At 42.5% G+C, this 27845-nt stretch overlaps 1 protein-coding gene across 1 annotated transcript; it reads right to left on the bottom strand.

Moving 5' to 3' along the window:
- Positions 1-3810: 3810 nt before the first annotated feature.
- Positions 3811-24784, bottom strand: kcnj19a (potassium inwardly rectifying channel subfamily J member 19a; the record flags this gene model as incomplete). The annotated part of the gene is made up of 3 exons (XM_080724984.1): positions 3811-4481; positions 11399-11615; positions 24119-24784. 3 exons carry the CDS (start codon positions 24782-24784, stop codon positions 3811-3813), a joined length of 1554 nt encoding a protein of 517 aa, XP_080581110.1.
- Between the last annotated feature and the right edge of the window lie 3061 nt (positions 24785-27845).

Here is a 27845-nt window from a genome sequence, read left to right as displayed (position 1 = left end):
AGTGTCAGGGTAATTATAGTCAAGACCGATTCCCTCTGAAAATTCCCTCTGGGTATTTAAACCTCTCTGCCTGCCTCTTCATTCTGGCTCTCCTGGCTGTGTGAGTGTGCGGCTGCTGATGTTTTTGCAATCCACCACCTCCCCGGCATCCACCTGTAGGCTCTGTTTCTATCCCTTTGGGGGTCTTAATTCATTCCCTGTAATTCTATTTGGTATATAACTTAACAAAAATGTTAATGCTTACAGGGAATAAATAGAGACAGAGGCCTGACACCGAACTATGCTTCATATACAGTATATCCATGCTCAGTTATGCTCAATGAAAATATATTCTAATATATAAATATATTCTGCCTCTTTTTCAATCCAAGAGTTATGTCTGACTGAACTAGGGAGCGTGTCGATGGTGGCAGTGGCTCAGAGAGTAGAGTTGGAAGGTTACTGGTTCCAGTCAACGACGTGTCCTCGAGCAAGACACTGAACTGACGAGCAGTTGGTCCCTTGCATGGCTGACACGACCGCCGTCGTGTGAATATTACGTGTAAACGGAACACGGATTTGGATAGAAATGCAGACCATTAAATGACATCAGTAAGATACTGTTTTGAGCCATGCTGTTGTTTTATAGTACGTTAAATGACATCAGTAAGATACTGTTTTGAGCCATGCTGTTGTTTTATAGTAATCAGACCATTTGTATTCACTGGTTTGTAATTGAACAACCAGCACTACAACAACCACAGCGTGAGCAGTAGTAAGCCATTGTATGTACCGTATGTGAAATAGCTCTGTTTACACAATACTGTACCCCCGCCAACTGTATATGTTCCCCTTTTTCAACAGTTTTTATTATAATATAATAAAGTGTCAACATATTATGTTGACACTTGCTTTGAGTATGTATTGAGTAGTGACCACACACACACACACACACACACACACACACACACACACACACACACACACACACACACACACACACACACACAGTGATGTTTTTTCTTTAAGCCTAATTCATACGTACAGGTATGAAGGTTTTGCTTTCTGACAACATCTGATTTTCAAGTACAAGTGAGATACCAAAAGTTTTACTTATGCTCCCTGTAAACTCTGAGTGTGCTGTCACACCAGGCAGGGACTCATAAATGGACAGGGGATGTCTGTACTATTGTGCCATTCAAGCAGGAAAAAAGTGATCCTTCCATTGATTTCTTTTCCTTTGTGGTGCTGTGGGCATGTTTCTCTTTTATGCAGAGTCTCACAATGTAGGTCCATAAAGACCTTTAATGTGTGTGTGATGTGTTCTGTGTCTATATAGCCTACCTACAATGCATCCTCCATTTCCTTTTAGAGTGCTATAGGAGGCATTTAGGGGCCATATAGAATTTAATGGAAATGCATGGCTTCATTTAAGGTAGGAGAAGCTATTCATTTTACAATGGGTGGGCAGTAATTCATAGATAATGCATTGGTGACTTCAGTTCCTACTGCTAGAAACCTTGGTGTGGTCCTGGACAGCCAGCTATCATTCAAGGCACACATTCCATCAGTCACCCGGTCCTGTAGGTTCACACTCTATAACATCCGTAAAATCAGACCCTTCCTCACCCAGGAGGCAGCCCAGCTCCTCATTCAGACATCTGTCATATCAAAGCTTGACTATTGTAACTCTCTCCTCACTGGTCTCCCGGCATGTGCACTTAAACCTCTCCAACTGATCCAAAATGCCGCGGCACGACTGGTCTTCAACCAGCCTAAGTTCTCACATGTCTCTCCCCTTCTCCGCAGCCTCCACTGGCTCCCGGTTGCGGCCCGCACTGAATACAAAACACTGATGCTGACCTTCAAAGCAGCCAAAGGTATGGCTCCTCCATAACTCCAAAACCTGATCAACCCCTACACCCCCACCCGTTCACTTAGATCAGCCAACACAGGGATGCTGACAGAACACTCGCTAAAAACTCCAGGGCAAAAATCCACTCGTCCGAGACAGTTTGCCCTCCTGGCCCCCAAGTTGTGGAATAAACTCCCTGTCACACTTAGAACAACGGACTCACTCGCTAGCTTTCGCCGTGGACTGAAGACTCACCTTTTCAGACTCCACCTAAACCCTTAGCACTACAGAAAATAATCAATGACCATACATGAAGCTAGTTAGCATTTGTTTTTGTTTTTAGGTTTTTAGAACTTTGATTATATTGTGTTTTTTCTAGATAGATATCCATTTGCATTTGTTATATTGTTGATGATGTACTGACATATTATCTTGTTTATTATTGTGATGTTACCTGCTTATTGTAAGTCGCTTTGGATTAAAAGCGTCTGCTAAATGCCTAAACTGTAAACTGTAAACTGTAATTAAAGAAGCCATATGTAATCTGCAGTCTGGTAGCATGAGTTTCACAGTGATTGCTTTACTTTAATGGGGACATAAAAGTAAAAAACATTACCAAACTGTTCCGTGCCGAGGACCTCCGAATAGCAATAGCGTCTGACTACAAGGATTTCTGGAAATTTTGACAGTAGTGACATGACATGACCAAAATAGGAATGGCAGCAATCTTATGAATTTAATTTTCCAATTGACCCCACTGCTGCCCTCTGTCGGATCTGTTCCCTTTGGCACCACGCCGTAAAAAGAACAGTGGTGTAAAGTAACTAAGTACATTTAATTAAGTACTGTACGTAAGTACAATTCTGAGGTATTTGTACTTTACTCGAGTATTTCCGATTTCCAATACTTCTACTCCACTACATCTCGGATCCAAATATTGTACTTTTACTTCACTGCATTTATTTGAAATCTATAGTTACTAGTTACTTTGCAGATAAAAAATATTATATTATAAAACATACATTAATCCACTTTAGCCTTATTTTACATAGGCTATTTTCAAACAATGTACTTTTACTTTTGGTACTTTAAGTACACTTTGAAGCCAATACTTTTGTACTTTTACTCAAGTAGGCTACATTTTGTAACAGAGTATTATTATATTGCAGTATTGATACTTTTACTCAAGTAAGACATGTTAGTACTTTTTCCAACTCTGAAAAAGAAGTGATGAGATTGTTTCCGCAGGAGCTGAAATGAGGACATTAGAAACCACAACACATGACACATGAATGAATGAAGAACTGATGCACCAAAGACCTAAAAGGATTTCTAAATCAAGAAAAAAAAAGCTTTGTTATCCTATATAGGCTATTAATGATTTCAACAAAACTAAAACACAAGGAGGTGAAAGATCATCGCATTTATTATCATCTCAATATAATTTATATTGTGTTAAAACTAAGAGATCAACGATGAAGTGCAATGGTGCAAACATATACATTTTGTGTACACATGCACATGTAAGAACATTTCCTTGAGTGTACTCAATATTATGATACATACATACATTTGTTTAGAATCAAGGCTGAAGTGTGTGTGTGTGTGTGTGTGTGTGTGTGTGTGTGTGTGTGTGTGTGTGTGTGTGTGTGTGTGTGTGTGTGTGTGTGTGTGTGTGTGTGTGTGTGTGTGTGTGTGTGTGTGTGTGTGTGTGTGTGTGTGTGTGTCTGTAACAAAGCCTGCATGAATTATTTTGTTATTGAACACAAAAATCACAGTAATTCCAGTAAAGGTTGTCTCTCAAAAAAAAGAGAAGAAAAAACAATAATTAGTCAGTAAACCATCAGTCTGTACCGGTCCTTGACGTGTTAAAGTACAGTGCTAACTCATGTTTCCATTCATATCTCGTTATGCCTGTCTATGGTCAGGGGCAGTATGGGTTGCCTGCTGGTCCTCTGGGAGAGGCTCAGGCAGCTTCAGCGCTCAGCGTTCATCTTCCGTAGCTTGGCAGGCAGGTTGTCCTCCGGCCTCCGTCCGGCTGACAGCAACGGGCTGTGCGCGGGGAGTGGCGCCTTGGTGGTCGGCGTCGGCGGCGGACTGTGTTGCTGGTACAGGTCTCCGGTGGACTGAGTCATCGGTTCAAAGCCCACCGTGAGAGATTTTAGCTGGAGGCGGGTCTCAGCCACGGGGCCGGGAGAGCTGAGGCGCTGGATCTTGAGCGGCAGATCTCCGGTGCTGCAGGCCTTCTCCGAGTGCTGGGAGCTGAGCAGCAGGACCTTCCGCTGCAGATCCTCCCTTCCAGACGAGCTCATCCTCTCCAGCTTGCTTGGCAGTCGGCCCCCGGCCCGCCCCGGGCGTCCGCCCTCCTCGGCGGTGTGGATGCAGTCCACAGAGAACACGCGGTTTCGCCGGCCGCCTCCGCAGCTTTCTCCGAGTGCTGGGTTGGGAGTTGACATTGGGGAGGGTATAGAGGTCTTCTCCTCGTATTCCTTGACACTGTAGGGTGGAGTGGTTACCTCGAATGTGTTGTGGAACTGTGAGTAGTCCACCCTGAAGAAACCTTCCTCCAGGGACATGACGGGCAAGAAGCGGTGGCCCCACAACACTTCATCCTCTGTATATGACGTCCGTGCCTGGCAGGTCATACCTGAGATGGAGAGAGACATGATCATGATGGACTAATTTACTTTTTCCTCAAGACATGCTGGTAGCAGACTGAATACTGCGTCGACCACATAATCACAATGTGACAAAAAGGTACAAAAAGGTCAAAAAGGTTATTTTCCTTTTTACATTGGTCTTACGCATAAATCAATTTCTCTTAATAGCTTCTTTGCAAGTCAACTACGACAGGCATAAGAAGGGTAGGGATGGAATAAAAATATAAAGATTCCTTATTTTGTATTGTATCCAGTTCCAGGCACGTTGCATGAATTAACTTAATGGAATCAAATTAAGTGCATAATGAGTGGCTGAGGATCTCTTTAATGTGTGTCTTTTGGGCATTTCTGTGTTCAACTAGCCACTCCTGGATCCACAGATGCGTTATTGTCTCCATGGTGAGTCATTTCTGACAGACCTTCTCTACCATAAAGGTTAAGGTAAGTGAGTCATACAGTACAACTTATCTGTGTTTCCTGTGTGAGTTGTGATAATTGGCAGTTGTTTATGTCTGATCAGCCTAATTAGCACTCTCTCCTTGTACAGTTCATGCTTCAATACATCAGTAGGAGGAACCATCATTTCAGCCTTTTTACGTAACTAAATGGTTTTGCATTCACACCGTTTTAATGGTTTAAATTGCCCCTGAGCTGGAAAAAAAAAACATAATTTATTCATAAGTTGAGCTCAATTTCCAGCATTATCTCCCTATATTTCAGTATATTCACTGATGAAGACCAGTTTCCATAGCTTTTAGCCATGCTTTTAAACCATACCATTCAACTGACAACCTATATTTATTGCGTACACATCATTCTTTTACCAAAGAGCACCTAGTACTACTCCCCGACTTCATCTCTATATATTTGTTTAATGTTCCATTAACAGCCATAAAACTGAGCAGCCTTCTTTCGTGTCCCTGAAATATCGCAAAGCTGAAATGTTTACCCCTGTGATGTCACTGTGGTCAAACCTGTGACAAAAACCTATCTTCCAGATCTTTTGCCGCTAACCTTGGGGGCTGTGACATTGTCTTTGTTTACTGTTTTTACAGCAAAATAGTTGTCTTGATATCATTATTAATTGCCCCCAAAATATATTGTGGTAATTGTCTGGACACAGAGAAATACCAAAACAACAGAATGTTCTCAGTCAGTATGGATTCGTATCATAACCTTTAAATAGTGCTGTTTGTATGACTATGAAAACCATCAACAAATAACAATTAACTGAAATGCACACCAACAGCGCGATTAGTAATTCCTTTAAGAAACAGAAGTAGGACTGTAGGAGTGTATGATACCAATGAAAGCTTACATTCAAATGACAGCAGTGGCTACTTCAATTTGTGTCTAACATTTCTGTTTCAATGACCATACATGAAGCTAGATAGCGCTTTTTTTTAGGTTTTTAGAAGTGTTTTACTAATTAGGTGCATGGTCTACCTTGGTTATTGTTTTTCTAGATTGATATTCCTATGCATTTGTTATATTGTTATATTGATGTACTGACATATTATCTTGCTTATTACAGTATAGTGATGTGTATTACCTGTTTATTGTAAGTCGCTTTGGATTAAAAGCGTCTGCTAAATGCCTACTAAAACTGTAAACTGTAAACTGTTTGACCTCAGCTCTCATAACTATTAAAATAGTTCCCTTGACATTTCCGTCTGCATCAAGGGCTCTTCCCAATCGATAGGCACTTATGATTCAATAGTGCCTTTCCTGTACCCGTATGACTATGCTAACAGCCAAACTGTTTTGTTAACCACTTGAGCCCTAGCATAACATCCCTATTCTGGGGAAAACCCCAGAACTAATCCAGATCTACAAGCTCACAATGCCTTGCATTATGAGTTTATCGGCTATTTCTGGAGACTAGAGGTTTGGGCCCCTCACATGTCACATCTAGAGTTCATGCTTAAGTTGGACCACCGATCCAACCAATACGTGCATACAGTATATGGAGATCAGTGATGTCATCAGTACATGCCCATATGTGCATGCCCCCTTTGTGCCCATATATGGAGCTGACCGAATTGTTTGAGCCTGATGCCATGATAACACATCGAGGTTAGACAACACACTCCATATTTGGGCGTAGCTGTACTGGGAACTCCTTTTATGGTTATGGCTGACTGAGTCATAGTGACATTACAATGAGCTAATGCGGACATTCTATCCCCCCGGCAAATCTCACCGGGTCCTCCGGCGTCTGGAATGGACGCGGAGGGGGACATGACTCTTGCTGCTGTCCGCTTTGAGTAAATGAGGAAGTGATCCGCAGTGGAAAACGAGTGATAAATCATAGAGATTTTATAATTATAATGGATTAGCCTAAACAAACGAGTTCACATGAACAATACTGATGTATATTAATAAGATATCTGAACGGCTACATACATTTTATATACAATTAAAATGTTGTGAACCACAGTTACAGGGGGGCTAGCCCAGGCTTTTCTTCTTGAAATGGCTATAGTGGCATGAGTGTGACAACGGCCCTCCTGGAGATTTAGTGTAGACAGGAAAAAAAACAGTCCAAGTACAGAGCCAACTCCAGTTTACTAATTCTAGACTCTAGAGGGTTGAAGTGCCCTACATCTGAGCAAAGGTCACTTTAATTAGACCCGAGGCGGGGCTGTGACCACAGCCTCTCTATCACAACAGCACTACAGTTTATATACAGTACATATATAGTATACTTATATGTACACACATCACACCTCGGTCTGCTCTCTTCCATTCTCACAACTTAACAAGTACAGTAACAAGGCTAGTTAATAAACCTTACTATTGTCCCTCTTTCCTTCATTAGCACAACCAAGGGTGCAGTGGTTTTTATATTTGTCGTATTCAATTCAATCTTTATTTCAGACTCAAGGTCCATATCACATTAAAAAAATAACAAGATACACAACTCATTAATAAAAACAAAATCAGTGCAACCTACAGCAGCAAATATATGCTGACAGTCTGTAGAGGCTGTTGCGCCAATAATGAACAAATTCAATATTTATACTATACTTTATATATATTATACTTTATATTAGGGATGGACATCGGTATCGGCCAATATCAAAAATCGGCAGGTATTATATCAAACCGGCCGAATCGGTGACCGGCAGGTCACTGACATAAATACCGGTTTTATGCCAATTGTGTCTATGGCACTGCGACTAAAGTAAACATTAGCAAGTAGCAGCCAGTCTACTTAGTGGCAGCCTATAGAATACAGATGGTGCTGATTACCTTTGCAATGTAAGGATATATTCCATAATCCTGTGTCAATGTTGTCTCCAAAAAGAAGGGGGGAAAAAAGCATGCGTCACCTGCTTTCCTCCTGCCTAGTCCAGACGGTCATATTAGACTGGATATTGTCTGTGATTTTGGATATTGTACTATTGTGATTGATTTAGCTTTAGTGTTCTTCTAGCTTATTGGTACTCAAATTGAAGTATGTCTTGTAGGCCTACTTGGCCTGAAAAAAAGGTTATTGGAGCAAACCTATTTTCTAGTTCTTAGCTAAAGAAATCGGTATCAGAAAAATCGGTTTTGGCAGGTCAGACCTTCATAAAACCGGTGGATCGGTATCGGCCAAGAATTTTGCAATCGGTCCATCTCTACTTTATATACTATACTATCTGCCATGTGTCTTTCTGATTCCACAGCAATATATGGCCATATATTGATGCCAGTTTTGTGGTATTATTCTAGTGTTGTCATGTGAACATTCTACCGGCGCCTGTTAATGTTAAGTATGTTTCATACAAAAAGCCCCTGAGCGACTAAACTTGGCAGACAGAAAATTAGAGAAGGGTATCCCTGAAGAGGGCTTTATGTAAAATGTCTGGCGCCAGCCGCCAGCCTTCACTGGCACTGCTAAATGGTGTGGGTCTAATAATGCTGTGCCTGTTCTGTATTGGAATCTAACCGCTAATATGTTACTAGAATCTGAATCATGCAAGAACACACACACACACACACACACACACACACACACACACACACACACACACACACACACACACACACACACACACACACACACAGAAGAAAAGATGGAACATGCACTATATATCGTCGGGCAGAAACCTTGTATCTCCAAGTTTCAAATTTGAATTTTTTATTTTGTAAAGCAAAGCAAATGGCAGATCTACAAGCACACAGCGTTGTGTGCTTGTAGATCGGCTATTCTCACTATTTTAAATTATTTTTAAAATAACAAAAAAGGGAAGGTTTTGGACATACAAGGTTTCCACCAGACAACAACGATATATTATATGTAAATTGAAAGAGGAAAGCTCAAACTGTGGGTCAAATTGTTATGCCATCATACAGAGTTTGAGACATAGAATATGGTATGTCATGCAAAGCAGGGGGACGAAGGTTCCATAGCCATTGTTTACCTGGGGTCATTTTAACTTAAAGAAAAGCTCTCATTTAAAGCTAAATGACAGTCATCATAAAATACTGAGGTCTTTGTTGCAGCCTTGAAGTACAATGTATAGATTCACGGCTAAGTGCGTCCATTTATGGCTGAATGCAAGTCTCCATGAGTAGAGGCAGAAGCTTCTTGAGGCACTAGATTGAAATGGGAGATTGTTGGTTTGCACTGCCGCACAAAATTAATTTTGATAAAGCTTCGAGAGAAATGACAGGGAATCGTATGCATGAGAGAAGATGAATTCCCAGCAGTTTTATTGCATTTGATTTCTCAGATATTAGTTTGTGAAAATCAAACACCATTTAATTTTAGCTTTTTTCATCAGACATTGGTGATAGTGTACATTTCAGTCGGGATTTGACGGACTGGTTATTAAGATAAGATGACGATTTGGTTAATTATGTAACTGTATTGAAATAATTGTGTTGTTTAGTTAATATGCACCGCCAGATGTAAAAGGATTGAAACATTATTACAACTTTTGAAGCTTTCTTTTCTTTTTTTTTTAAATTATTTTTGTATTTTTGGAGCTGTGTGAAACACAGGCTCCCTATACGTAGCTTTGTGGGTCTGTCTGTCTGTGTGTCTGTCTGTGTGTGTGTCTGTATGTAGCCTGACTTCGGCACGCTACTAGTCCCACAGTTTTGCCACCACACACTCGCGCCATATGTCAAATCGACCGGCTTACTCGGGAATAGTGGGCTAGTAACTTGCTAAGAGAAAGGTTCAATAGTTTAATTGATATTAATTTATTAGTGAATTAATTTTCCCCATTGACTTATAATGGCAATCGCAAAAACTCACATTCAATTATTTGTCTCTCGCAAACCATAGGGGCTAGAGTTTCAAGACTTGGAGAGGAGGTTCATAATGGTTTCAAGGATTAAATAAAAAATAATTGTGTCATTTGGCCGCATGGTGGCGCCATAACACCCCACTTTACGTTTTGGCCTGTAACTCTTGAACCGTAGGTCGGAAAATTAAAAATATTTTTTCCCTGGATTCCTTGGGTCATGACGCATCTCCCCATATAGGCCACGCCCATTTGCGCCATGATAGATTTTCCGCCATCTTGAATTTTCTCCAAAACACACTTTTTGCTCCTTTTCCTACATATTTTCTTCAAATGTCACACAAATCGGTACACACACACACACACACACACACACACACACACACACACACACAGCTCCACTTCACACGGGTGTGATTTTTTCAATGCAAGCAGAGACACCTCTAATTTGGTAGATCCGTGTGTATGTGAAACTTTAATCTAGTTAATCAATGCAAATCGGAAATGCATGCCCCACACGGTTATGCAATAGCTGATGTACTTGTTGTATCCGCCTGTCTCTCAGGTCATCTGCGATGCGCAACAAGTTTGAAGTCAGCCGGACGGACGGTTCTCGAGATAGACGTATACAGAGAGTTCAGACCTTTAAGATGAAGAATGTTCCTGGACATAATAAACAGCATCAGCCATTAGGCCAATTACTGTATGATGACAATTCGCTGATATAATTGGAAAGAGTCAGGGAGACTATGACAACGTTTAATTGTCAGCAGGGGACAGGGTTGTATGTTTATTAGGGGTATAGGAGTGGTTCCATGTGAGAGGATAATAGTCTCTCTTAATAGGCTACCTGTCTGGTGGGTTAAGGATGATCGCGGAGGTCTTAGCGCACAGAGGGTGATACTGTCATAGTGTCTCAGTCTGGCTCCTCATATTAGAGCACACACACAGAGAGAGAGAGAGGCTGATTTAATGACATTATCAACAGAGCACAGACCGTGCTGCCTGCTTGCCTTCTGTGCTGATCCCTTTCTGTTCTCTGAGCCTATTCAGCACAGTGGCTCTTCCTATAGGACAATGTCAAAGTCACGTTATGCAGGGATAAGGAGAAGCACGGATGGAGGCACTGAGGGACAGGGACTGAGTGAGGAAAGACAGTGAAATCAAAGAATTCCAGTACCGATGTATGTGTTCCCATGGACGGAAGGTCGGTGTTGTTTGCTGGAGACCTAGCAGTGTGTCTGCCTGCATTTTACCGCCTTGGCGGTGTAACACATCATCTCTCGCTATCTGTCATGCCTCTGCTCTTTGCTGTCATTTGAAAATGGAGTGGAACTTCTCCCTGAAACCCATCCTGCACATTTATCAAAGTGACACTCGTCTATATGGTCACAGGCTTTGCATAATATGCATAAAACCGACATCCCTCATAATTCAATCAGGAAGCCGCTCGCCTGTGTTTTCACCCTCGTCATTTCTCCAGCCTCTGCGATCTTCAAATGCACTAAATTGAGAGAGCCAAGAGATTCTACAAGTCTGGAGTACCCAGAGTCTAGACAGACATGATGTTACTGTAAGCCGGTGTGTAGTACAACTTCTGTATCTACACAGTGAGTGAGAGCAATGAAGGCATGAAGGAAATTGCGAGGGTGATTCTTCACCTGTGGTCTCCACGATGCCCTCCAGGATGACGACAATCTCAAACTGTTCGTTCTTGAGCGAGCGCTGGGACAGGTCGAAAAAGGGGCTCTTGGGGTTGATTTCATGGCAGATGGTGAGAGGGGATACCAGGAAGAGCTGGTCCGCACCCGTCCCGAAACCCACATCCAACTCACACTGGTCAAGAGGCAGGAACTCCCCCTCTGGGGTTTGACGAGACTAGAGAGAGAGAGAGACAGAGAGAGAGACAGACAGAGAGAGAGACAGAGACAGAGAACAAGAGGGAGGGATACAGTAGATGAAGGAGGGAGTAATTAGATGCATGATATCACTACATGCACACTGTATCATTTAGCATCAATTTGTAAATTAAGCCTGAGGATTTTACAGTGTGGAGTTACAGCAATTCGGTTTGCTTGATACATGGAATGATGCTTTTATTTAATAGATGACTTTACTTTATACGTGTAAATGCAAGGAGCTTGTTGTCTTAAGCAGAGAAGATCAAGCACCTTGCAGTTATTTAAATTATGCATGTTCTGCTTGGTACAGTGGTTTGACAGCAAGGAACAAACTGCAGGTGAAACAAAATAATATTATCAGTAAATGCACCCGGCCACCGCCCAAACTCATGTTGCTAGTTATGAATTCAAAAGGGTAGGACTGCTTTCAGTACAGCTCAGACTAGTAGAACAACAAAAGCGATCTCCTCCGTTACACACACACACACACACACACACACACACACACACACACACACACACACACACACACACATATATATATATATATATATATATATATATATATATATCTTGCCAACCTGAAGGTATATTCTCTCCCACCCTGGCCACAATATCCACTATGGGCTGCATAACTGAAGTGGCGGAACTTGGAAGTGCTGCGTTGTAGCACCGTTCTATGCCATATCAGCCTCACGTCATAACCAGGCTTTTCTCTTCACAGATGAGTAATTCTCTCCTGAATATTCATAGATGCTTTGTTTGCATTGGCTACCGACTTGGCCCTTCACATTGATTTCCTGCAGGACTTCCATGGGGTGTAGGAGAAGACAGCCATGTTTGGACAGGTCTTGCCCGCAGAGTGCTAAGTGGTGCGGAAGCATTTAATTGCCCAGATGATGGTGGGGTAACGGCACTGACGTCTGAACAAGAAGTTTCTTTCTGTCGTCCTCCATAACCATAACCGATCTGTTAGTTTCCTGTACCAATCTGTTCACCATTATTCATTTAATGAGATCTCTCTCTCTTTCTGTTTCCTGACTTCATTATATTATTTCCCCTTTAATGAGATCTCTCTCTTTCTCTGTTTCCTGCTCCATTCTTCCTCTTTAAGTTTTCCCTTTTCTGACAGGGAACATAGTGTGCATGTCATCATAGGGCATTCAAGTAATTTTCTGAAGCCGAGGTTACTTCAATATGAAACTCCTTGCAGAGAATTTGACATTTTAACTGGTCTTCGTTGCTGTCCAGACGGTGTACAAGATCATCACCATGTCAAAAAAGGTACGGTACACATGAACACAAAAACGATCAGAAAAACCATTCATTAAAAAGAACTGAAAAACAGCAGCCTACTCTACACAGAGTAATCTTTCTCTCAGTATCAACACATCTGGAAATAAGGAAATCAAATGATAACTTTAATGTGTTTCTAAATTGGTTTTCTCTGGGTGATTTGATTTCAGATGAAAACATTATCTTCAAATGTCAAGATGACCTCTAAAGCCACACAATAAACCAATAAAGGCTGAGATCTGTGGACCTAGTCAAGAAAATAACGGTAAGGACAATGAATTCAGAGTTTCGAACAAAACTCCCTGATAATTGACATGTACAGTATGCCACCAGCCACTTACACACATACAGTACAGTATAGCTCACCTTTCATTTACGCCCCGTCGTACAGTGGTGTCACACACCAAAATAGTACATCTACAAGCCCACAACCTGTTGCATGCGCAACACATAAGCCTGTACTGTAGATCTGCTGTTTTCAGTGTATGACAGTGTCGACACTAGACAAGACGAACTCGGGATCCCTGAATCTCTGCCCCCCACATCTACAGTACCTGTCTAGCATCAGGGTCTTGAGCTCAGCAGCGTTTTAACTCCGCTGTCATGCTGCAGTGTATCTAGGTGATGTGGCTCCTTCCCCTCCTGGGTGTGCCTTGTGTTGGCTTCCGCAATGTCAGTTTTCTTGCCACCAGTTCCGGGTGCTCAGCCAGCCTGATGCTCAGCCAGCCTTTTTTATATATATATTTCTTGGGGGTAATATGCCTTTATTTATAGCGTATAGTGGAGATTGACAGGAAACAGGGAGAGAGAGATCAGTAAAGATCGTGGGTAAAAGGACTCAAACCCGCAATTCATTGTCAGGCTAGATAGGAGCCGAGGTGCCTGGACCACTAGGCCCGAGACCCAGCCTCATCATTCTGTCTCTGTCCCCTCTGTAGAAGCCCCAGTTTTTGATGTAGTCAGCCCATGTGACCGTGAAGGGGAGGCGTGAACACACGCCTGCGTGCGTCTGCCGCTGCCACGGTGTGGGTATGTTCATTGAAAATAATGGGGGCAGCTGTTTTGACGCGTGCCGTACAGTAGCTGACTCCACTGTATCTACGAACAGACGCCTCTTGAGGTCATCTCTGCATGTCAGATTTTCACACTCTCCTCATCACATGCAAGGGCGACACCTTGGCTCAAGTGCGACTATAGATTGCCTCTATCCTCTGAACCATCTTCTCAGGCTTCGTAGGCTCAACCTTTTTTCATGGGTTTCCCCCGGTGTATGGTGTCAAAAGCTTTTTGGAAGTCGATGAAGGTGATCACCGCTGACGGGTTCCGCTTCCTGACACCTTCCAGATCAACTGTCTGCCCGACAGTTGTTCGCTCAGGGCTATAGCCATTCTGTGAGTTTCTCTGTGGAGGGTGTAAGACAAGTCTAAGACTGTTGAGGGTCATCTGGTTGGCTGTTGTGTTTAGGCGACTTGTGAGCTCAAGCTGATGCCCCGGTAGTTATCCATCTTGATAATGTTGCCTGACTTTGGTATTGGAACGATGATCATTGTGTGCCACAGCTCTGGCAAAACGTGTATAGTCTTGGTTGATAAAATCCAACACTATACTGTACTTAAAGGTGATACACCATGCATTTAAAAAGTATTTATGTCATATTGTTTATGTCCCAAAAACGTTTTTCAAAAGGTTTGAGGCTAAATTACCACTCCTGAATAGAGAGCCTCTCATTTTTGAATGACTCTCAGAGCATTTTCAGCTGCAGTACCATCTTTGGCCTGAACTGCGCCACCCCCCCCCCAAAATCCTTTTGAGAAAAAAAAAGATAAAAAAAAAAAAAAAAAAGGTTTTTCTTCAAAAACGGCCGTTTATGACGTCACAAACGGCAGCAAATCTGGACAGCCTGTTTTGAGAACCCGTGGGATGCTTTTAACCTCCACCTTCCCAAAACCAGAGAAAGACACAACGGTCTGAAATGGGACTTTGTGAGGATAGAAGGTGCTAGTGGGACCCCCAAAAAAGGTTTTAAAATAGGAAAAGTGACTTTTCATGGTGTATCACCTTTAAGAACCACTGGTGACACCCCCCCCCCAAACACACACACACACACACACACACACACACACACACACACACACACACACACACACACACACACACACACACACACACACACACACACACACACGTGTATGACCAGTGTTGTCATGTCCACATGCCTCCAACCTGCCTCTACTATTTGTGAAAGCTGAATAAACATATATAATGCTGGCTGGGAAATATTAAAAGTGATATATTATATAACTTACACTACTTTCATGATTAGTCCTACACAAGTGGGTCGCAGTCCCGATTACAGTGGCAGTAATGACGAAATATACACAAGCAGACAATTCTTGTGAATTATTCAAAAGCTGCGTTGAAAATGAAAAGATTGATAATTTATCTCAATAATGGATTGGTTAATTAAAACACCTGTCATAGATATCTTGATGTATCAAACATCATTCCTCCAGAAGCATTTCTCTTTTCTAGTCTTGTTACTGACGCACACTGAAATCCAAACAAGTCTTACCGTGCCTTTCCTTGACTATATTATGTGTTATAACACAATCCTATCCTGACCTCTTGGTGACATTGCCCTGTAGTGTATCCACCCAAGACGCTAACCGTGAATGAATGCAGTTGCCATAGAGTATTACTGTTTATTTATATCTCCTATGAATAGCAATGAGTCGCTTGTTTGGATTTATGTTACAGAAGCCTACAGTAAGTACGTAAATATATGTAGACTGTTTGACAGTAAACTGCTGCTGCTATTGCCTGCTGCTGCTACTGTCTTAGTGTTACATGATGTGGTTGTTTTTTTATGTTGTAATTCAATGTTTTATGTTTTTTAGAGTAGCCTACTACAGTTAAAATAAGACTGAGCTTTATTGTGTTTTTATACTCAGTGACATTGCATGTGTTATATATTATGGAAGTGCTGATGTGCTCTCTTCTTTTCATCAACAAATAAGTCCATTCAGGGGACGCCGATAGCTTAGTGGTTAAGGCACATATCACATATAGAATCTGATGCAGCCTGACAGCGAGTCACGGGTTTGATTCCCGAGCCCAACAACCTTTGCTGCGTGTCTGTCAACACAGTACTATCCAAATAAAGGCAGAAAAGCCCCCAAAATAGAATCAATCAACCTTCAGGTTTGAAGGAGGGGAGGGGTGGGTGGTGGTGCCGTTGCTGATCAGGAGTTTATATGCCAATGAATGCTATTACGTACACTGACCATTTTGCCACTGGCTCTTCTGTATAGGTTATCCTACAGTGGCTCAGAGCAATCCTACGCTTGGCTCCTTGTCTCTGTCGGTTAAGATTAAAAAGATGGATGACTGTAGTGTAGTGTAAGCAAACACTGACAAGCTTCATACAGAAGTCCCTTTGGCACTCTCCTACACGCGACCGCAGTTTTCCCGGTGAGCCTGTGCGCAACGGTGGGGGCCGATGGGCAAGGAGGGTTGCGAGCTTATGAGAAACAACTAAAATAAGACCTTAAACCATTCAATGGAAAACATTAAATGAACTTCTGAAAAGCCTACTAGGCTTTATGGTGAAAACAGTGGCGTGCATTAGCGCAAGATGAGGATAAAGGAAATCATTAAATGGGAAACATTAAATTAACTTATGAAAAGGCTTCTAAGCCTACACTAGCCTACAATACAAGTAAAACTAGTGGAACCGAGATCTTGCCACAAGTGAATAATTGTGGTTGTAAACAATAACACAGACAATATACATTTCTAGTGGGAAGAAGATGTTATCATCATGGCCCCAAATAACTTTTACATATCTTGCAATTGGCGACGAGTCTCTTCCGAAATCGGCAAGAGTGCCTCTCAATTACAATACATAAAGCTATATAACCTCTCCATCATCGGCAATAGTCAGTGGTGTGTGTGTTCCCCACACTCCCGCGGCCCCACCGTTGCGCTCAGGTTCACCGGGAAAACTGCGGTTGTGAAATGGGATGTGGAGTCAGAAGACATGGTGGAAATACTAATTTAGATATAGGTGTAGGCTACATATTGAACACACACACAGGTACAGGGGTTTCTCTACTACTTGATTTTACCCATCACATAAACTTGTGTCACCACTGCACTAAGAAGGCCTCATGCCCGTGAGGAGAAAGGGTGAAACTCACAGGTGCCACATGAAATCCATCTGGTTTGAAGAAGATCTGCGCTTTCTAGTCAACTTCACTCGTATGCCTGTATCCTAAAATTGGCTAATGGCCGGCCGCACTGCGATTCAGACATAAACATATATCGTTGTTGTCGGGTGGAAACCTTGTATGTCCAGCCGGGGCACCTGATGGAGGGGAAAGGAACTGGTTGGAATAACGTGTTCCTCCCACGCGCTACGTCCAAACCGGGGAAATCCCCCCTGTCAGGTGAAAAGAAGCAACTCGGACTACTCATGCATAGAAGGAAGCATGAGGTCAGTCCGTTGTCTCCCCAGGCGCGGCAGAGTAAGAGAAGAACCCAGGATTACAGCTTTGGTAATTGGCATTGGGTGATAAAATGGGTTACAAAATCGTGAAAAAATAAATAAATATATATATATATATATATATATATATATATTATACATCATTATTGTTTTACTATATTATATTATGATATACTATATTAGACTATTATTCATTATTATTGTTATTGCTACTACTTATTATTAGTGTACGACAGTGTCGACACTAGACAAGACGAACTCGGGATCCCTGAATCTCTGCCCCCCACATCTACAATACCTGTCTAGCATCAGGGTCTTGAGCTCAGCAGCGTTTTAACTCCGCTGTCATGCTGCAGTGTATCTAGGTGATGTGGCCCTTCCCCTCCTGGGTGTGCCTTGTGTTGGCTTCCGCAATGTCAGTTTTCTTGCCACCAGTTCCGGGTGCCTGATGCTATTATATACGTATTTGCTTGTAGCTCCCTCTCTGTCTCTTTCTCTCTCTCTCTCTGTGAGGGCTGCATAGCGGCCCAAACCTGTATTTCTCTGAAAAGCCTCATCAATCAGTTGGCTGAGAATGAGTGGAGGAGCTTGGAGGTGACAGCAGGATGCAGACACGGTCATGTTCATTAGAGGACTGTGGAGGACGCCGGTTCACTTGCAGAAATGTTAGACAAAGTAGAGGGCATTTAACATATAAAGGCCATCTGGGGGGAGTATTTTCACATAATCTGAAATCTGCTTTTATTGCCACAAATGAGTGTGTTCTTTGTGTTTGACTGAGACTTCATTCCCACTGGACATGAATAATACAAATTGCTTCTGTGATAATTCTCTATGTCCATAAAATAACCTTTGATACAACATTGAGGGTGATGGTGGAGAAAAAAAGAACAGATTGCAGGAACGCTAACATCACATCACCTCACATTACAAACCTCACACATGGTTTCCTAGAAAGCCTCAGAATATAATAACAGGAAGATAATTGAGTGTGTGTGTGTGTGTGTGTGTGTGTGTGTGTGTGTGCGTGTGCGCGTGTGCGTGTGTGTGTGTGTGTGTGTGTGCGTGCGTGCGCGCTCGTGCATATGTCTATGTGTGCTGTGTGAGTGAAGTGTGAATGCTTGCGTGTGTGTTTTCCCTCTGTGTAACTTTTGCCGGTTCCCACTAGCTTCCCCAGTTTTCCTCCCCACTGAACACAAGACCGGGAGCAACTTTGTACATTACAGTGCCCTGAATCCACAGTGGTGTTTTCCATCAAAGGCAACGCTACTTAACTGCTTTTGTTTTACTGTATGCATCCTAATGTAATTATTAGGGCTGGGAAAATTAATTACAGGCTTTGTAATGAATTAATCGCAATTAATTGCATTTTAATCGCATATTAATATTTGACCCGAGAAGCATTTTTTTCAAGTAAAACACATTTTGTTGTACGAGTGAATCAAGGAGTGAGTTTTTTAAATCTACATTTCGCATCCACTGGGCCAAGCAAAGCGCTCTGATCGGCAACTTCTCCCTTTTCGTTTGTTGTCTCTTCTTGGTTGGTGCATCGCTATGATCGGTATGCCAGAAACTGAAGGTTCTGTGTTGCAAAAACTAAGTGCGATTAAAATGCGTTAACCACGTTAATTTTCTGTAATTAATTAATCTCAATTAATCAGTTAAAGTCCCAGCCCTAGTAATTATATAATTGTGTTTCCTTTGCTTGATGTTCTGGCCTGGTAAAGCACATTGAATTGCCTTGTTGAAATGTGCTCTGTAAATAAAATGGCCTTGCCTTGCCTAGATGCCCACACTCATACGCTCGTTCTTTTTTTTTTTTTTTTTTTTACAACCATATATAAACTATACATTCCCTGTGAGGAGGAGAGCGAAATGCCAGGACAATCACTAATTAATGCATACAAAGCCATCTTCTATCCTTTCATCACCTCTACAGCTCACGTATATTGAGCCAGTGTATAATTGCGGCGTCTCGTCTCTCATTAGAAAAAGAAGTGGAAATCAATCTAAGTGCTTGTGTCTATAGTCTATCCAGCCCATCCCATGATAATTCCTCTTACACCTTTGGAGCACAAAGCATTGCAAATACCATGAGAAGAGTTGAGGAAAAAGTCTCTTTTATTATTGTTTGTGTGTCTGTCACTCTCCATCTTTCTCCCTGTCTCACTGTCTATCTCCTGCTCCTCACTCTAAACTATATTGTCTCTCTGCTTCTTAAGCCTCTTCATGCCATGCTGGTGTCATGTTTTTGGCAAGGCGTTCCACCACAATGCCCTCTGCAGCCGACAGCGATGCCCTGCGAGGCTGGCTTTTGACAGCTTATGGTGTGACTCTACAAGACAGCTCCCGCTGGTCTGTCTCCTCTGCTATTTACTGTCTTCCTGTAATCATCCACGACGTTTTAGCATAACCGCGGTAAATCACCATATACGACCAGTGACTACAAACAAGCTGTGTTTCTAAATGGCGTCAGCTTACAATCAAAGTTGTACGTTAATCAAAGTGTCAGGAAAAAGACTAAGGGCTCTATCTTGCATCTTCCGGGACCATTGCTAGTTTACCGTTACTACTGACGCAGTTGTTATTTTCATGCCCAATGCCCACTTTGTATAATTAGATTACCATTTGGCTCATCAGGGAGTCCATGGGCATTATTGGTCTTAAAAATAGGTGTCTGGTGCATCGTTGGCTCATTGCTATCTTGTTGGCTCATTGCTAAAATCCATAATCCCGTAAGCGATGGGTCTTTTGACAAGGCACGGAAATACATTTTCATTCATTCATTCACAATACTCACATTAAACATGGTAGATTATGGTGTGTGTGTGTGTGTGTGTGTGTGTGTGTGTGTGTGTGTGTGTGTGGTGGGGGGGTGGGGGGGGGGGGTGTTAGAGCATCACTGACTAGAGGAAAGGCCATGCGGGATTGCGGGGGCCCAAAATCAGTACTAGGGATCATCCTGTAATCTGCCTGTTCGATTATATCATGTCTCGTGTGCAAAGAAGACATTTTGGCCTGGGGGGGAGTAGGCCTCATGGGGTCACTCAATGTCTACTGTACACAGCAAGTGTGTTCAGTGACTTTAATGCAATCCACCCTCTGTGTCCCATCTTTTGCCCTAAAGGTGGCACTAGACTAGAGGAAAGTCAGTAGAGTTACGTTGTTTGGGAGTTGGTGTGAAATGTGTGAACTTAGCTAAGTCTGGACTGACAACCAAAACAGAAGAAAGATAAAATGGTAAATGGTGCATTTATATAGCGCTTTTATCCAAATCGCTTTACAGAGATTGTGCATTACATTCACCCATTCACGCACACATTCATACACCGGTGGCGGAGGAAACCATGCAAGGCACCAACCTACTCACCGGGAGCAATTAGGGGTTCAGAGTCTTGCCCAAGGACCCTTCGACATTAACTCAGGGGGAGCCCGGATTCGAACTGGGAACCCTTCGGGAACCCTTTGTGCTCTAAAAACGGTTTCTCTACCCCTAAGCTATGCCGCCCCTTGGTCCAAGCAAAAGCCCGGCATGCCAACAACGAAAAAAATGCCAAGCATAACTTCTGACTCGGGCTTGCATAGAGCTTTGAGATCCTTATAGTCTACTGTCCATAAAGAACACACATGCATGCGCACACATGGACGCATGTGCGCGCACACACACACACACACACACACACACACACACACACACACACACACACACACACACACACACACACACACACAGCTTTCTTTTAAAAATTATGCACAAAAAATAACAGTACTTCTTCCAGTAACTAATCTATATGAAGAGGAATATTGGTAATTACATTTATGTTCAAATTGGAAGCATCAGACAGAAGGTAGCTATTCAAGAGCACCACCACCATTTCTCCATAAGTACTGCACTGTAAGCGTTCAAGCTCAACCGCAATTGCTATTTTCGATTTTCTTTTCTTTCTTTCAGTGACAAATAGCAGTAGTCATTCTCAAACAATGCTATTGTCATGAATCCTTCTGATCTCCCTGCATTCATTTATCCCGTTTACTCATTTGTTTTCATCTTCAATTTGTCACTAATCATTTGAAGTGTCATCACCACATTCCCTCACCTAATTTTCTCCACCCAATTCCCCACCTGCAGCTCAATCTCTCATTACTCCCTCAGTATGGGTCCATCTCCACCTGTTCCTCACCAGATTGTCTTTTGCATTATGCTCGGACAGCGGTCCTGCCTGGTCCGTGCTCGTCAAGTCTGTCTTCACTGCTTGATCTGCAGGTTCTAATCCCTGACGGTTATTAACCATATATGTAGATAAAAGAAGAAGCGCTGCGTGGGTCCGTGAGTAATATAGCTGTAAACGGGTGCCCTTTAGAGAGGATATAGTTACTTAGGACAAAATATCTAGTTCCATTCTGTTATAAAGGTATCAAAAAGTGCAATGATGATCCAATGCAGCTCTGTTCAGTTCAAAGGAGAAAAAGGTTTATTTTAATTCATGGCTAGGAAGATTAAAAAACGACCGACGCGTTTCAGCCAAGTCTGGCCTTCATCAGGTTTAATCTTCCTTGCCATGAATTAAAATAAACCTTTTTCTACTTTGAAATGAACAGAGCTGCCTTGGATCCTTTCTAAGTTCCCATTAACCATATATACTTTCATGTACTGTATGTCGAAAATAGCAGAGATGATACATTTTCACCAGTTTCAAATTATTGGAATGTTTCCCTATTATGACATGCCCAGAATATGGTTATTAGGGTTCATGTGGTTAAGTTTGTCTGCGGCATGTTTCTGACCCTTGCTAGTTTACTGTATTAAACTTTGTGAACCAACATGGACTGATGACAGTGTTGTCAAACAAACAAGTCTATGAATATATGAAATCGATGAAAATCTGCATCACACATTTATACAATAGTATAGTATAATAGAGGGGTCCCTGCTGTATCTCCCTCTCAGCTAAGGGGTCCTTGGCCTGAAAACGTTGAAGACCCCTGCACTAGTGCATTATGAAGCTCAAGAAGGATGCGTTTTCTCGGATGCTCAATGTTGCCACAGCAAAAGGCCTTTGAAGAGAAAGAACAATGCTGGGCCACAAAGCCCTAGAGCTATTCTATTACAGAAAATACAGGGGAGAAAACAATATGTGCTGTGTCTAATGTACTTCACAAACACATGAGTGGGGAAAGGCAGGTGGGGTTGCAAATGTGTTTCCTTTGAAGAGGTTGTTCTCCAGCGCATAGACTACTTCTGTTCCCCTCAACAAAGCTGCTCTCTCTCTCTCTTATTCATATTCTGTGGCTCTGTATGTCTTTTTTATCCATTGATAAAACCATGTGTATAAATTGACTAACACATTGGAGACCTCGACTAAAAGTGCGTTGTGCAGATTCACTTCACAGTAGGCTATGTAGTTAAGAATTTGAGGCACAACTTTATGGGAGAACCAGGTGAAATCATTATGTACTTTATGGCTGTAGGGCTTGTTCTGTGTCTGCCTGTGACTACACGGAATACCAGGGCTCTCCCTGCCTCCCTGTCCCTCTGCATGCATCATTAAGCTGACCAACACTCTGCTCAATGTGCTGTGCTGATGTGGATGTGCGACAGAACATGGAGATAAACAAGCTCCAAGCACCTCGCCAAAGCTGTTTGTCTTCTTTACAGTCCATTTTGCACATTGAACATAATTGTAGATGTGACTGAAAACAGCTCCAGGAAAATAAGCACTTAAATGACAGTTGCCCTTATTTTTCATGGAAATGCCCTGCACGGTTTATGATTCACGGTTGCATGTATTTTTTATGCAAGGTTCATTAACTCTATGGTATATGGTATATGTAAAGATGTGCCACAGTATTCATTAGTGTATATTGATTGCCTACAAATTAAGGCAGAGGAAGAGAGGGAAGGGCCCACTAGTAATTGTTTTGTGACTTTAGTCATCCAAGCCGCAGCACAATGAATAGCCTCCATTATATTCATGTTTTTCTGTGTTTTGGTCCTTTTAAAGTTTAAATTAGGCTTCTACAGTGGTGATTCTTCCCACTAAAAAGACTCCCCATTATCTCATCACAGTGGTCTGAGAAGCTCCTGGCTGCCACTCAACCACAGGGATGGATTATAATAATGCCATCTAAAGCCTTGTTTAACAAGGCAGACGTGTGTGTGGGACCTGCTTAAATTAAGCATGGAAAATATTTATCCTGGTCTTTCATGCAATATTTTCAGTTCCTTCTCATCCTGGGCTTGAACTTTTAGATGAAATGAGGATGCAAATTGATTATTGAAATTGAAAGGTCCACAACACTGATTATTTGTATACACTCAGATCTTGAGTGCCAGCTTGCATCCTCATTTCATCTAAAAGTTCAAGCCTAGGATGAGAAGGAACTGAAAATATTGCATATTATGAAAGACCAGGATAAATATTTTCCATTTAATTTAAGCAGGTCCCACATAGCATGTTTTGATTGGGATGAGAAAGGATTCTGCCATTACAAGTCACTCGCCCTCCCTCGATTCTGTCCTAACCTTCACCTAATTCCTTATGGAACAGCAGTGGGAATTATAGCATTATTTCTATTTCTATTTTTTTTTTTTTGGGTACAAGCATCTTGGGTCATGCAGTTTATGGTCAGTAAATAGCGCCGTGGCGCAGAGCGCATCTGGCGCTTGTTTGCCTTACCTTTATGAGTTTGCACCTGATCTGCGCTGACACCATATGGCTGTTTCGTAGGTTGCCGACGCGGAACATGAGGCACAGTTTACCATCGCGCTGAGAAATCACTGCGTCCTGGCTGAACATCAGTGTCTCTGCGCGTTTCTTGGGTTGGGACATTTTGATGAACATACAGCCGATGAGAAAGGCGTCCACTATGGAGCCCAGAAGTGATTGGAACAAGAAAAGTATGATCCCCTCAGGGCACTTCTCTGTGATGTAACGGTAGCCGTACCCGATTGTGGCTTCGGTCTCAATAAAAAATAGGAAAGCTGAGGGGAAGTTGTAAACATTGGCCACGCACGGAGTGTAAGATGAGTCGTGGCCATGGTTGATGTCTCCTCTGATGTAGGCGATGATCCACCACATAGATGCCATGACCAGCCACGCTATAGTGTATGTTAGGATGAAGATCAGCAGGTTCCATCGCCATTTAAGGTCCACCAAAGTGGTGAAAAGATCAGAAAGGTATCTGCTGGTCTCTCCGCCAAGGTTTCCGTGCTGAACGTTGCAGCGTCCGTTCTTGTCCACGAAGCGCTGGCGTTTCTTTTTGACAGGCGCTGAAAAAGTGGTGTCCCTGTTTGTATTTACAACCTGATAGTCTTCGCCAAATTTTCTACGGAGCGCAGCCATGCTTTCACCTGAGTTCTCCTGCTTTTGTTGTTTCAATCCATCTTTATGTTTGTTAGTCCCAAAGACTGCAGTGCGTAAAATGCGCCGTGGCCATCCCAGAGCGCAAGGATAAATCCTCAAAATGACCAGTGTAATTTTAAATACTTTTAAACAATATTCCCTGAGTTATCTCACAGTAATGTGTGGTGTGCCATAAAAAAATCAAGACAAGTGAGTTTTGTGAAGTTCAGCTCAGATCCAATCAATGATGTGCAATGAGCGAGGTAGCCTACGAGTGGCCTATCCTAGTTGTCTCCCATTCACAGCTACATGCGGGTTGTCGAAGATCAAAGAGGAGTGTAGTGAGCGATCTGTGGAAGGGAGGGAGAAAACTGAAGGTCTCTCTCTCTCTCTCTCCCTCTCTTTCTCTCTCTCTCTGGATTTTCAATTCAATTTAAAGGAGCTTTATTGCCTGACATAGAAAACAACATGCCAAAGCAAAAGTGAAAAAAACAAACAAAAAAAAAAACAATAAAAAAAAATGTAAAATGTGATATTAGGCTATAGGCCTATAATATATGGGAATAAATACAAGCGTAACTCTCTCTCTCTCTCTCTCTCTCTCTCTCTCTCTCTCTCTTTGTGACAGAAGTCAGGATTGGGAACGATGCTCTTCTCTTTGTATCGGTCCTCGACTCCTCAGTCCTCACCTTAAATATCGGGCTTATATCTTCAGAAAAGGAAGACAGTGAAACTCAAGGTGAATTAATTTAATAGCACAGAAAATCTGTGAATTGGAGCCTGGAGGAGGAAGTGAAGTTGAACGGTTCATTTAGAAAGGCTCAGAAGCAGCGATGCAGTTTTTTTGGAGGTGAATGGTTCTTGGGTTGCACTTTAGTTGGACTACGCCATCTACTGGAGGAGGGATCTATGTGCATGCTGTGCACCTATAGGGGCTTTTAAGCCGTGACATCATTTTGTAGGCAGAGGAGAATCTGCCCCCAGAGCATTTTCTGTCCCTCGCTATTTTCAACAGATCCGAGACAAAAATAACGACTAAAGTATAATTCTAACACTTTCCTTTCAACAACAAAGAGAAGAAAAATGTGTAAATAGTAAAAATAGTAAAAAGATTCACGGAAACTGGGGGCAGAAATGCTCCTCTGCCTACAAAATGATGTCATACTTAACAGCCCCAATTTTATTTATGCCTGCCCTGACTTAAGATAAATATTTTATTGTCTCCACCAGCCGAAGGCATGGGGGAGAGTATGTTTTCCCCTCCGTCCGTCCGTGTGTCCGTCCGTCCGTCCGTGTGTCCGTGCGTCCGTCCGTGCGTCCTCGCAGTTTGTGTGCAGCTAATCTCAGTCGAGAGAGTGTTTTCTACTGGTGATTCAGTCCGAGTGTATCAAAGGGTGCGCTCGTTTTATTGTCCACGACATTGCAAGCGGCGCGAAGCCGCGCGAGTTACGAAGCCGTGGTGAATGCAATCGTTATATTTATGCCCAGGCCGTAAGGCCTGGGCAAGCCCACGATAAACGCCCGCGCAGTCCACCCGGTGTGCATTTCCGAACGCACCCTTTGATACACTCGGACTGAAACACCAGAGGAAAACACCATCCCAATCTCAGTCGCCGTTGGCCCGGTCACTGCCAAAGTGAGCACACACATTCCCTGGATGCCAATCTAGAACCTCTGCCCTACATTTTTCAAATGGGCCTTTTCTAGCGCCACCTAGTGGCCGATGTTCGCAAAACACATTTCTGTGCACTACTCTTACAGATTTTGTCCAAAAATCCTACAAATCGGTAGGCAGTATCTCAACAGTCATGTGATCGACACGGATCTGTCCGATTTTGCATATTCCATCCTGATTGGCTAAGATTGGCTTCCAAAGTTTGTAGGATTGAGCCGTTTTGGACAAAATGCCTCAAATCACAAACGCAAAGTGCAATTATCATGAAATCGCGCACACACATTCCCACTAGGCCGAGGAAGAAATACCACTTAAATCTTTTTTAATCAGCCTCATGGTGGCGCTATAACAGGCCGATTTGTGGTTTTACCTATAACTCCACCGATCAGTTTCAAACTTTGTAAGCGCACTCCCTAGAGGCTAAGGATAAACCTTTACCCTGCATTTTTCACATCAGCCTTTTATAGCGCCACCTTTGGGCCGATCCCACTTCCACGCCCATTTCGCCTCCACTTCAACTCATAGCTAGATCAGATGTAGGGAGAACGTAGGGAATAATACCGCCCATAACTCTATCATTGGCCCCCCGTTGCCATGGTGACCGGTGATTGGCTCGTATTCCCAGCTATGGGACCGGCGGATCCAATTTCAACCGAGGGGGGCGTAGCCAGAACACACACACACACACACACACACACACACACACACAGCCCCTAGAGAGCGCAGCCCCTCCGAGAAGTGCGTCCGGCGGTCAAATATGTCCGACCGGAAACGTGCTGCGGCACAATAGTTCCACCACAATAGTTCCCCCCCCAAATTTTTTTTTTTTTTTTTTTTTTTTTTTAACTTTTTTTTTAAATTTTTTATTTATTTTTTTTCCTTTTTTTTAATTTTTTTTAACTAGATGTGAGCGGCCCGAAGGGCCGCGACCCTCTAGTTTTTCACATCAGCCTTTTATAGCGCCACCTTTGGGCCGACTAATGTAAAACACATTTTTGGATATTACTCCTTGAGATTTTATCCAAAAATCACGCAAATCGGTACACAGTATCTCTATAGTCATGTGATCAAGTCCGATCCGTCTGTATTTCATATTCCATCCTGATTGGCTAATATTGGCTTCCAAAGCTTGCAGGATTGCTCCGTTTTTGAACAAAATGCCTCAAATCATCAACGCAGCTTGCGATTACCGTGAAATTTGCCACACATATTCCCACTAGGTCAAGGAACAAATGCTACCTTTTTCACATTGGCCTGTTATAGCGCCACCAGCAGGTAGACTTTAGTAAAACTCATTTTTGGAACACAATGCTTCAAATCATGCATGCAGCATCAGATTGCCATGAAAGATCTAAGGTGAAGAACATATGCCACTACTTACAAAAA

The sequence above is a fragment of the Nannobrachium achirus genome (genome assembly GCF_963921795.1).
Source record: "Nannobrachium achirus genome assembly, chromosome: 4".
In the NCBI taxonomy this organism is placed as follows: Eukaryota; Metazoa; Chordata; class Actinopteri; order Myctophiformes; family Myctophidae; genus Nannobrachium; species Nannobrachium achirus.
The sequence above is the reverse complement of the archived record's forward strand: the minus strand, read 5'-3'. Positions and strand labels throughout refer to the sequence as shown.